Source organism: Brienomyrus brachyistius, unplaced genomic scaffold, assembly GCF_023856365.1.
Source record: "Brienomyrus brachyistius isolate T26 unplaced genomic scaffold, BBRACH_0.4 scaffold54, whole genome shotgun sequence".
Lineage (NCBI taxonomy): Eukaryota > Metazoa > Chordata > Actinopteri > Osteoglossiformes > Mormyridae > Brienomyrus > Brienomyrus brachyistius.
The window spans coordinates 1,778,209-1,791,226 of record NW_026042329.1 but is presented as its reverse complement, the minus strand read 5'-3'; the positions used below and the strand labels follow the sequence as shown (position 1 = coordinate 1,791,226).

General features: G+C 41.7%; 2 protein-coding genes across 9 annotated transcripts in view; both read left to right on the top strand.

Moving 5' to 3' along the window:
- Positions 1-9,176, top strand: part of LOC125724042 (tripartite motif-containing protein 16-like) — a 178,415-nt gene extending 169,239 nt beyond the window's left edge. For 3 of the 8 annotated variants that reach the window (XM_049000963.1, XM_049000969.1, XM_049000961.1), the window contains exons 2-6: positions 252-347; positions 895-1,128; positions 1,300-1,459; positions 2,011-2,070; positions 8,515-9,176. In XM_049000963.1, the coding sequence (XP_048856920.1) occupies positions 252-347; positions 895-1,128; positions 1,300-1,459; positions 2,011-2,070; positions 8,515-9,050 (1,086 nt within the window). In that variant the 3' untranslated portion in view covers positions 9,051-9,176. The remainder of the gene's footprint in view (positions 1-251; positions 348-894; positions 1,129-1,299; positions 1,460-2,010; positions 2,071-8,514) is intronic. The other 5 variants (XM_049000964.1, XM_049000966.1, XM_049000965.1 and 2 more) reach the window with 5 other exon arrangements.
- Positions 1-9,484, top strand: part of LOC125724048 (tripartite motif-containing protein 16-like) — an 80,960-nt gene extending 71,476 nt beyond the window's left edge. Inside the window, exon 7 of the transcript XR_007387127.1 lies at positions 9,184-9,484. The gene's annotated coding sequence lies outside the window, so the exon portion shown is untranslated. The remainder of the gene's footprint in view (positions 1-9,183) is intronic.
- Positions 9,485-13,018: the final 3,534 nt, after the last annotated feature.

The window sequence follows — 13,018 nt, the reverse complement described above, 5'->3', positions numbered from 1 at the left end:
AAGGGTCTATGTCCATTGAATCATACCCACAGTCAATAAATCATTAATGAGTATCCATCCATCTATCCATCCATCCATCCATCCATCCATGTCCTAACCGGTAATCCAGGTCAGGGTCAGGGGGAGTGCCTGGAGCCTTTCCCAGGCAGCATAGGGCCCAAGGCTGGGGTCCACCCTGGGTAGGATGATTAATGAATGTGATCTCAGCTAATGAAACAAACTTGTTTTGTCGTCTTGTTTCCTATCTGTAGAAACAAATGGGTGAAACACAGAGGGAATTTCAGCAGAGAATTCAGATGAGAGAGAAGGAGCTGCAGGAGCTGAGAGAGGCTGTGGCCTCATTCACAGTGAGTATGAACCTGAGGAGAAGATAACAGCTGGCTTGTGATCATATTGAATCTTCTTTCAGATTCAACAGATTGCAGATTTACAGACTTGCGTGGATTAATCAAATTAATGCTGCTGTGGGTTATTCTGGGTCAGTGGGATAAAGTTGCTAGATTACAGAGTTTAACCTAGTGTTGCAGCAGTAGTAGCTTATTTATTTAAAAAAATACCATAAAAGGCCCATCTGAGAAAAATGCAACTTTTCACAACCCAGCATAATGCAAATAAACACTAAAAAAGTCACCTATTAAACTGAGACCTCATGGTGACAACCAACCTGCCCCATACAGCCACCAGTCTCTGCCAAATCCCTGCAGCTGACAGTGTATGAGCTTAATGAGTGATCATTTCCAATCAGTGCTGGCTGGGTTTCAGTACCTGAGCCATCCAGCATGGTGACGCTCCAAACCCCAGTCCTGTGCTGATTTTATACCTCCTGTCAGCTCACAAAGTCTCAAAAGGGGCCAATTGTAATTTACCGTCCACTGCTCCCTGTATTACCAACAGACCTCAGCACAGTCAGCAGTGGAGGAGAGCGAGAGGATCTTCACTGAGATTATCAGCTCCATTGAGAGAAGACGGTCTGAGGTGACAAAGCTGATCAGAGATCAGGAGAAGGCTGCAGTGAGTCAGGCTGAAGGAGACATGGAGAGACTGAAGCTGGAGATTGATGAACTGAAGAGGAGACACTCTGAGCTGGAGCAGCTTTCACACACAGAGGATCACATCCATTTCCTCCAGGTAACAGAACAGCTACTTTGGCAATAAGAAAACCAGAGTATTCAAATGGATGCATATTGTCATTGGTATTTCAACTAGTCTGTCATTGGTCAGATATTAATGGTTCTGTTAATTAGATTGCAATACACATTTGTATTGATGAAGCTGTTTAATCAGACTGTGTGTCTGTAGAGGCGCCAGGCTCTTCCTGTCACTCCTGAAGCTGGATTTGGACCCAGAATCTCTGTCAGTCCAAGATCTGATTTTGGGAATTTGAGGAAGGCGGTTTCTGAACTGAAAGATCAACTGGAGAATGTTTGCAGAATGAAAATGGCAGAGATCCATCACCCAGGTTAATACATTTTCTAGTCTGTTCATGTTAATATAGACCAGGGCTGGCCAATCAGGGCTGTCTGTGGGGTTTTGCTGGATTACTAATTAGAGGACTGATTGGCTGAAGGGTCTCACACCTGGGGTTGAACAGCTAACCAAAAGGTTACCCCAAAGACCTACGTACACACTGGCACTTTGCGGGTAAGATTGGCCACCCCCCTTCCTGATGTAGACCATGCAGAGAGAGCATGCAGTGCAGTCAGCCTCACATTTGTGTGACCAAGTCAGTTTGTTTTCAATAAGTTTAAATCTTTGTGATAACTGGTGAAAGAGCCTCACATTCTACCTGCTGCAAAACCCAGATTACATGAAACATGTTTCTTCTACATTACAAAAACCAAAAATATGTATTATGTGTAATTTACCATGATTTGCAGTTTGTTAAAATGCCTGTTATTGTCCCTCATAATGATAATACCCTACTGCTGTTATCTCCACAGTGAGTGAAGTCCATCTCCCACAAGTAAATTCCTTTTACTCACATCCCTGTTTCTATCTGTCTCCTTCTAGTTACCAAAGACACTGTCCTACCAGTATTAGTGCCCAGGACCAGAGCAGAATTCTTACAATGTGAGTCTGTTCACACACTCGCTTCTCTCTCCCTGTATGAGGTGGACTGTGTTTTATTGTGTTTTATTGTGTTTTATTATGTTTTATTGTGTTTTATTATGTTTCATTTTCTTCTGCTAGTGGAGCTTCTCTTTCTCTCTCCCGCTGCCTCCTGGTCTTTCACATTTACATGAGCTTTTTATCTCAGTAGACTTTGAATCCAATTGCTAAGTAAGGCAAGTTTATTCAGGGTGCTTTTCCACTGCACCAGGTACGGTACTTTTGGTTCTTTCCCTTTTCCATTGACTTCCGGTCAAGTACCAGTACCAGACGTTCCAGTACCAAAAGCACCATTGGAGCTGGGATACTTTGTCAGTACTTCGGAACTTTGGTGTGGGACTTACAAACACGTTCATTGTTCTCTTCTCATATGTCATTGCTTAATTATACTGCAGTCATAAAGCATTCTAAACACAGCTATTAATATTTATAAAAAAGCATAACATATTATACCCATCATTATAATGCTTTATGAATGCTTTATGACACACTCAACTATAAGGCACTATAGATACCTTCATAATGCAATACAAAGCATCCTTAATGCTTATACCGACCATTTTAATGCATTATGAAGGTATTTATAGTGCATTAAAAATGAGGGCTTCTTAAATAATTCATTATGCATAATAAGCATGCCCATAATGTGTTATGCCTTTTGATAAATATTTAAAGCCATGATTATAATGCATAACAATGGATTATTATTTGTTGTGAATTTACTAACAACATGGCCTTAAGTGTTCCAGAGATTTTATAGTGTTCCGTAATCTGAGCAAATGGAAGCATGTAGATGTTGAACAAAGAGGCTCAGTGAGGATTAGAATTGTAATTGGTGATCAGTGTTGACACACCACAGCACACAGTGTACAACACCGAAATGTGTCCTCCGCATTTAACCCATATGTGACATGGTGACATAACAAGGGGCAGCTAATTCAGCGCCCAGAGAGCAGTGCTTTGCTTAGGGTCCCTCAGTGGTGCCTTGCTGGTCGGGGATTCAATCCAACAACCATTAAGCCACCACTGCCCACTGCCAATAACGGACCCTTTAGAAACTCCACATGTAATTTCTGTTCATTCAGATTCATAATTACCCTTCTGACAGAAAGTAGTGCCTGACTTGTAAAAATAATTCAAACCCATTAAATAAGGCGGCTGCTCCACCTCCTTCCCTAAGTGCTCTAGTCTCACTGATAAAGGGCAAGTAGGAGTAGCTGGTTTGATCAGGGCTGCTGCATAGTTTTCATTTGACCCCATTTCAGTTTAAAGCATAAAAATCAAGGTTTATCTTGATAATAAAATCAGTCATTAATAATGATTTTCCAGCCACAGACCTGATATTCAGTAAAGATCAGTTTAACGTATTAAACACATTGTCTGACCCAGTGTGTAGGTGACACACAACTGGAGTCAGATGAGAGAGAGTAGCTGTGGGCTTTGATGCACTTTGTTCCCCCTGAAGTCAGTCAGAGCAGGAATGGCTGACACTGGGACTGCTCCTCACTGCCTAGTGTGGGCTGTAGCTACAGCAGGGGATCCAAACCAAGTAAGTGGGGGGCGGGGGGGTTAGGGCCCAGTCTGTCCTAGATGTCATCATGCACTGTAATGCTGAAAGCTGGGAAACTGCCCTTGCTTTGTTTGGATAGCAGGAACTTTTGGTATCACTCAGTAACAGCTCATCAAGGCCTTTTATCTGCATCCTTATCCTGTGTGAGCTACGGTATCTATGGGCAGTGAGGTCCGGGGCAGGGGGGGGGGGGGGGGGGGGGGGCTTCCTTCCTTTACGTTTGCTTCATTAAAATTGTCCTAAGATGGCAATCACAGTCTTCCCCAAACTGGTTGTGACACTGAACATCTCCTAAGTCTGTGCATTAGGGCCATGACTTCACACGACACGCCTACACCTGCGTGCGTAGTTTACATCTATCTGGAGGACTGAAGGTCATGTCCACCAGGGGGCAGTGCGAGAAAACCATCTTGGTCGGTTCCTTCGTTTCCAATCTCACTTGTTAGTATGAGGTTGTGGCATTAAATGTTGTACAAGGACGAGGGAGTCAAGAAGGCGCTCTGACGAACGCGCTTTGAGTAGAGCTGCAAACCGACTTGTTTTGTTTACCGTGTAGTATGAACTACATGCAGTTTTACTACTGTCTGGTTTTATTTAATCATCCAGTGACTGCAATAACTATACATAGTCATGATGACAGGCTGTGAAAAAAGAAAAAAATGATGGAAGAGATTAAACAAGAGATAAAACAGTAGCACCTTTTCAAATCAGCCGCAAACTGATTTTTGGCTTATTTCTAATGAATTAGGAAATATTTAAACAAACATTATACCTTCACCATTTTCTGACCACCGAGCCATTGACATCCATGTATCCATATTGTCATCGTCTATCCATCCATCCATCCATTTTCCAAACCGGAAAATCCTTACTGGGTCGCGGGGGGTCTGGAGCCTATCCCAGAAGCAATGGGCACGAGGCAGGGAACAACCCAGGATGGGGGGCCAGCCCATCGCAGGGCACACTCACACACCATTCACTCACACATGCACTCCTATGGGCAATTTAGCGACTCCAATTAGCCTCAGCATGTCTTTGGACTGTGGGGGAAACTGGAGTATCCGGAGGAAACCCCATGACGACATGGGGAGAACATGCAATCTTTGTCATCGTCTACTGGATATAAAATATCTTCAAACGGGAAATTAAACAGTTCAATCTTGAAAAATAAAGAAGCTATTTTAAATACAGAATGAATAATTGACTTACACTAGAACAGACCCAATACAGAAAAAAAGTATTGCAATAATAACATGATGTAACTAAATTTGTCAGAAGGTTTAGTAGTGACTTGGCGTGAATTGGAAGAGATGAAGAAAACTAAATTATAAATCAGATTTACTGCTTTAACCTGCAAACCAGTCAACCGTCTTACTGATACAGAAAATAATGTAGGAGGTGACTTACAGAATAAATTGGATGATTATATATAAACATAAGGCAGAAGGAGCCTTTGTTAGATTGTGGCAAAAATGTGCCTTGTGCCTTGTGGCTTGAACAAGGTGAGCAGAACTCAGCCTATTTCTTTAGGCTGGAAAGTCAGCAAGTCAGGAACAACTGCATTATGCGGGAGAGGATTTATGGAAATGCTGCAGATGACATCAAGAAAATTCTGCTTTACTTTAATAATTTGCATGTCATTAGTCTTGATTGAAGATTTTTGATTTCTTCTCAAACATCATGGGAATAACTGATGCGGATCGTGAACTTTGTGACGTCCCAATTGATTTAACTGAGATGTCTGCAGCAATAAATTACTTAAAAAATAATAAATCGCCGGGAACAGACAGTCTAACCTCAGAATTTTATAAACCTTTCACTGAAAATCTTGCTCTTTTCTTACGGCAAATATAAAATGAGAGCATAATAAACTCAGTACTTCCTGCCAAATTATGCCAAAGCATAATCAATATAATTTTAAAACCTAATACAGACTTTCTTTTAGTTGATAATTGGCATCCAATATAAAGTTCTAGCTTTGATTCTAGGCAAAAGTGTGGAAAATGACTTTGAACTGTATTTGCCCTCTCCCTCTCTTTCCTTCATTCTTTTTTTTGTCCTTTCCTTATTCTTTCTCTTCTCTTTTCTCCCGCTTTCGGCTAGTATAAAAGTATATGAATAATTTCATCATGCATTACCTGCTGCGATGGGCTGGCCCCCCATCCTGGGTTGTTCCCTGCCTCGTGTCCATTGCTTCCGGGATAGGCTCCGGACCCCCCACGACCCAGTAGGATAAGCGGTTTGGAAAATGGATGGATGGATGGATGTTTAATAAAGCTGGGGAAAAATGTTGTACAATCGCAGCCCCCACAGTGAGCTGCTAATTTTGTAGCCCTGCTGCAGCATCTCTAAACAGACACTCCTCACTTAACCACCGAGTTCCAATCCTACAACTACGTCCTTAAACTAATCCAGAGTCTTTTTTCATCATTGCTGAAGACTTCAATCAAGCAAATCTGAAGCCAGTTTTACCCAAATTCCTCCAACATGTGAACTTCCCAGCTAGAGAGAATCTGTCTGGACAATGTTCACACAAACGTTTGTGAGGCCTACAAGGCCCTTCCCCCCCCACCTCGGCTACTCAGACCATGTCACTGTGTTCATGGTTCCTGTGTATAAATCCCTGATGAAACACAACAAACCAGTCAGTCAGAGTGTGGCCAGCTGGTGTATATAAACTCTGTGATCGATGACCACGAGAGCCGACCAAAGGCCCTGGATGACGAGGGAAGTGCTCACATAGCCCTCACTCTGCCTCATCACTACCTTAACCCCCCCTTTACCCCATAACTAAAGGCCACAGACCGACCCTTAAGCGCTGCACTGCACTTAACACTTTGTCACTCTGACATGGGGGCAATAATAAGAATCCCCATTATTCTTTGTCTGCCCCATCATTCTGCTTCTATTCCTATTTTCGGTAGTTAGAAATATTAGACGTGTTACTGCTGTTACTACTATTATCATACACTGTTTTGCACTGTGAACTCAGGCTGTTACAGTGTGCATGATGGTAAATTCAGGTCTAACTGACTGCAGAAAAAACATCATATTTTTAATATAGTTCTAACAATATTGCACATTACTGTATATTGGACAATCTACTCCTCTTCCTCAGTTGCACTGTCCTGTAAGTCCTTTGCACATTGTCTTGTCTTGTTTTCTATATTGGACTAAGTTTATGTTTACACTGTGGGCCCTGAGCTTCGCCATTTCATCTCTCTCTATACTTATATATGGTGCAGATGACAATAAAGTTCAATTTGACTTTGATCTCGGAGTCTTGATCACGGTGCAGCAATTTGGAAAAAGAGGGAACTGAGCTGGAAGGTGAAGCTTTTAATTTACCGGTTGATCTACGTTCCTATATAATACTACATTATATATAGATTATGTTATATATTAGATAAGTGGCAAAAAAATCGATGGATGGATGGAACTGTATGAAAAATAATGCTGCTCATGAAAGTAGGCAAGTAAGAATTTCAGGTTAGAATTTCATTGTACCTTGTACGCATGACACTGCTTTCTTAGAAACTTATACTGCCATTGAATTTTGAAGATGCTGTACAAAGAAGGACACAATAGTGTTCGGAATATTTTTTTCTTGTCTGTGAAAATATACAGCTCTTCTGGACACTCATTCTTAAAAAAATCAAATGCTACTGTAATACTATCTGTACCGTAAGTAAAGAAAATGTTCCGTGACAAAACGTGACCATACTGCCACCCCAATTTCTGGTGGTACTGCACGTCGCGCATGCGTCTTGCTATCCTCATGTAAGTGCACAGAAGAAGCCGGAATCAACACAGAAAACATGTGGCGGCCAGACTGGTACCTCTGCACGCACGTACAAGTGGACGTGTTTGTGTAGACTTTTATGATGCATTTTACTCCTCCGCGGACGACCGCCTGCCGCACTCCAAATTCGTCTTTAAACGCCAACATAGATTATTTTGATGAGGATTGTTGTAGTTTGCATATACATATAAATGTGTATGCATATGTGTGTAGACTTGTCCCGAATTGAAAATCTCACGCCAGCCAGTTGATCAAAGTTGGCAGCCCCGTGAACTGTCGCTCTGAATTTGTAAAACGTAGGGAAACATAAATAGACCTCGCGACTGTGGTACGTGTGCAGGGAATATCAGAATTACTACTAATAATACTTAAATAGGACACGTGCGCATGTGCAAAGTACACAGCTTGACCAGAGAAATATGAACGTTTCCATGTACGCATACGCGGTGTAATACGCGAGTGACGCGCTTTGCGGAGAACCAGCCTAGATGCGTCCGCGTTGGGAGCGTCGCGTCGGCGCGCTGCTGGAGAGAGTTGTGTGTCCAAAGTGGATTAAAAGAAATTCATATTGTGGTCTAAAGAGAAACTCACTTTTAGTGGTAATCTTTGTCGTATGATTTTATGGTTAATATGTTTGATGAATGCTGTTTGTAATTTTATTTACCTGTAATTAAGGCCATTAGTTTAACACGCGCATTATTTTGGCGCGTGTTCCCGCCGGCGTCGCGCGGGCGTCCAACATTTCCTGAGGTATTTCACATATTTGACTTTTTATATTTTATGTATCGTACAGAATAATAGAGCGCAGGCTAAAGTGCAGTTGGGTCCCCAGCGAGTCTCTCAGCGCGGCGTGTCTCACAGCGCAGGGGGCAGCCGGAGCGCCGCAGACTCGGGCAGCTACATGAGTATATTGGGAATAAAATGTGTGTATTGGAGCGAGTTCTGTGTTAGTGAGTGTGTGAGGTGTGACAGTGATAATGATGGAGATGCTGGGCTTCGTCATGGGATTAATCGCTCTTCCTCTTGCCTACAGACTCCTGCCAGCTGACGCTGGACCCCAACACAGCAAACAGACGCCTGTCTCTGTCAGAGGGGAACAGGAAGGCGACACGGGGGGCAGAGCATCCATATCCTGATCATCCAGAGAGATTTGACTTCTGTCCCCAAGTTCTGTGCAGAGAGAGTCTGACTGGTCGCTGTTACTGGGAGGCTGAGTGGAGTGGAGTTGGAGTCTGGATAGGAGTGACTTATAAAGGAATCGGGAGGAAAGGAGGGAGGGCTGACTGTGGGCTTGGATTCAATGACAAGTCATGGAGTCTGTTCTGCGATCCTGAGAGTTACTCTGTCTGTCACAATAATAAAGAGACTGTCATACCCATAAAGCCCTCAGGCCCCCGCAGAGTAGGAGTGTATCTGGACCGGGCGGCTGGTACTCTGTCCTTCTACAGAGTCTCCTCTGATGGACTGACCCTCCTGTACAGCTTCACCTCCTCATTCACTGAACCCCTCTATCCAGGGTTCGGGGTTAATTATACAAACTCCTCCGTGTCGCTGTGCATGCTGGGATAGCTCACTGTGTGCTGGAGGAATCATTTTTACCGTATCAGAGTGTCACATGTCGCTGCTTCTCCGTGGCAAAAAGGTAAAATCTCTGCTTTATAACCAGTATAACCCTTTTTACTCTGTCTGCAGTGTGACGTAGGTTAATAAAACAAGTAATTGGGTTCTGTAAGCTGAACAAACATGGAAAATTACTCTTTTTCTCTGACTTATGTTCTATGTTGTCTGTAAATGCACCTAAACTGCCAAAACTAATTCATAGTACATGCAGTTGTACCAATAGAGTGAATTCTGATTCTGAATAAAATAAAATGTAATGAAATCTAAGCCTGATGAGTGGGGGGAGCTTTTCCCCTCCCCTCTATATGTATATTTTATATTTCTGTCTATATATTGTATTTGCTACCTGTACACTGACAATAAAGGCTTCCTATTCTATCCCATTAATGTCCCGGTTCCGCGCTGCCCAGAACGTAACTGAGTAACAGACTTAATCCGCGCTCTCTGCTCACTGAGCGCAGCAGCCTGATATCGCAGCGGCGACGCTTTGGCCAGCAGGGGGCGGCAGACGGCAGACAGTTTATTAACTCAAAACCTACAGCGGTCCTGAGGTAACTTAGTAAAGATAATAATATAATCAAATTAATCATATATTAACTAAGTAAACATAAATAACATAAAATCTTAATAAGGCACGTTAGTACAACAACAGAAAAGCACCTGATCATCAATGAAGTAGTGTAGGTGATTACCAGTTACCAGAAAAAACACATAAGTCATGTTTCATTAGGAATCCTGAGATATATACAGTACTGTGCAAAAGTCTTAGGCAGTCATAGGAAATGTTTAAAGCTATTTATCTGGGTAGTAAATTTATATTTTCTCAGTATGAAAAAGAAAATTTAATATTAGAACGTGCAAATTATGTGTAAAACAAAAAAACTAAAAGTAATTTCTTATGTTCTCAAAAAAGTTACTGATATCTTGTTGGATGGCTAGATGAACACCAATATGGTTCCTAAACCTCTCCTCAGGTTCACCTCAGCCATTTCATGTATTTGTTAAATTTCACCACCAGCTCACTTAATTAATTAATGAAACTAGTTTTAAAAAGTCACTGAGGCATTGATTAGCTATATGAGGTGAGCTAGTGGTCATGTCAAAAAATACATGAGTATATTGAAAATACTGCCAATACTGGGATGACTTTAGGAGTGATTTTGAAATGGTTAAGGGCAAACAGTTTGACAGACATAATATCATAGGTTTAAATCAACATGGAGATCATTTTGCACAGTACTGTATATATATATATATATATATATATATATATATATATATATATTAGTTCTTTTTTTATTCTACACAGTTTAAGAATAAGATTATCAGCCACAATATGACCCACAATACACTCACAGTGGCACTGCAGTAATACAGATATACCCCTGAACACAATAGGAAAGTGGATTCTGACTCCCTCTAGTGACGAGCTCCACATTCTGTGCTGCTGCCTCTGCTGGCGGCGTGTTTGTTTCTCTCCCCCCTGTCTAATTTAGACGTGGTGCACTTGTTCCCCTGGGGGTGGGTGTATAAGGTGGGTCCCCGGCTAAGGGGGGAGGAATCGATCCTGTGGCAGCCACCACGCCGGCTTCGGCTCTGCATCAGTGTTTCATTCTCCTTTTCTGTTCTGTTCTCTCCTGTTTGTGCTCTTTGTTAATAAATCACCCCTGACAATCCAACCATCTCCGGTCTGAGTCCGTTTATGCTGCGTCTGACAGCAGCCGGAACAAAACACTTACAGAGACTGAAATGCATGAGGGTTTACAGCCTATATGCACAAGCATTTCTCTCACATCTGTGATACACTTACAGACGGTGACACACATGCAAACAGGGAGATTTATCCCTCTGGTGACAGAAACACAGACATTTTTGTCTCCAAAAGCATACAAATTATCACAGTTGTGTCCAGTTACTGTGACACACGTGTGACACGCATGTAAACTGTCCTTTCACAGTCACAGGACTGACTATCACTGTCATTCCTCTGGGCAAACCCCTAATCCTAACCAAGGTAACCGTATCTTTTATCCAGCTCTAACCTGAACCATAAGTAACCAAACAAAATATAAGACTTTTGGCTAAATTCATTGTTTGATTGCATTCATAGATTTTTGTAAAATTGAAGGTTATATTGCGAAGAGCTGAAAAATGTTCCCACACGCTAAAAAGTAACCGGTTTTGACACATTGTTGGGATGTTTGTTCCTCACAAATGCAGTAAATACAAACCCCTACACACACACATTCACATACACACTCTGAAAGTCCACATATTTCATTCCATTCACCCTATTCATGTACACCATCGCAGTGGCCAGCGTCCAGGCAGGATGTTCACCAGACTGAGGAAATCCCTAATTTCCATTTTAAAACTAAAGGCAAGTAAACTGCTGATTCTATTTCCACCTGCACTCCTCGGTATTCTAACATTTTTGGTGCAAAACTGATATCTTTCTTTTTTCTACATGTCTCCACCAGGCTGTTGTAAGATCATCCCTGGGTGCATCAAACTTGTGGACCACTGCCTGCAAGGGAGCGGAAATTGACTGGAACCCTGTCATAAGCAAAGTTTGAGCCTCATAAATTTGTTTAGAATCAATGTTTCTAATTAAATAGTTTAATTTCTGTGTTTTACTTGTATACCACATACATAAAGCACAATGAGCGCTTAAAATTTCAATTCACAGGGTAAAACGTCAAATAAAGTGTTTTAACAGAATATTTCATGTAATTTCAAGGTCACAGCAAAGTTGCCCTGCAGCCTCATCGGCAAAGAGCAGGAAACTGATGATGTTTCAATGATCCGTGTGTTGGCCAGTGAAACTGACAATGTACTGTATATTGGGAAATTTTTTAATTTATTATAAACACAGTACTGTATATTAATCTGCAAAACAGTCTGAAACTTAACTGAGATACAGAGGTTATACACTGATCAGCCATAACATCATAATAGGTGAAGTGAATAACATTGATCATTTGGTTACAGTGCAATCTGGCTGTGGGGGGGTTATATTAGGCAGGAGGTGAACGCTTTGTCCTTGAAGCTGATGTGTTGGAAGCAGAAACAATGTGCAAGTGTAAGGATGGGAGTGACTTTGACATGGGCCATTTTGTGATGGCTAGAGAGCTGGATCATAGTGTCTCCAAACCCCCAGCTCTTGTGAGATGGTCCTGCAGTGGTCAGCAGGTTCATGGTGGGGCCCAGGCTCACTTTTGTGCCAAAATAGCCTTGACTCGTCAGGGCGTGGATTCCGCTAGACCTCTGAAGGTTTGCTGTACTATCTGGCATGTAATGAGCCTCCGTTACCCGTTCACATATTTTCCTTCAGTTTTGGAGATGATATGAGTCATCTAGCCATCACAACTACGCCCTTGTCACTCAAATCTTTAGACTTGCCCATTTTTCTGCATCCCAGTATATACTACACATTGTTTATTTGCTGCCTAATAGGTCCCACCCACTACTAGGTGCCACTGTTGCCAGGTAATCAATATTATTCACTTCACCTGTCAGTGGGCGAAATGTTTGATATATAGTTTCAAATATCAGTAATTTAACCAAATTCCAAAATAATAAATGTGGACTGGAAATAATGGAGGCTATTGCTTGTGAGGAGTGAATTGAACTTAATTTTGAACAATGTTTCAAATTGCTACATACCTGAAATGTTTGTGGTTTCTTGTAGAAAGAACAGAAGCACTTGAGGTTTGCCTCCAGGACATCACACCTCCATTTAAGCACCTTTACAAAGTAAGTAATTTCCTTGAAATATCATAATTTTTTTTTTTCTGGACAGCTCTAAGACTGGGTTTCCGTGGGACATTATAGGAATTAGGAGTAATTAAACCAATTTAGTGAAAATTATGCTCTTACATAGCATTAAAAATGGTTTAATTGACAAATAAGGCCTT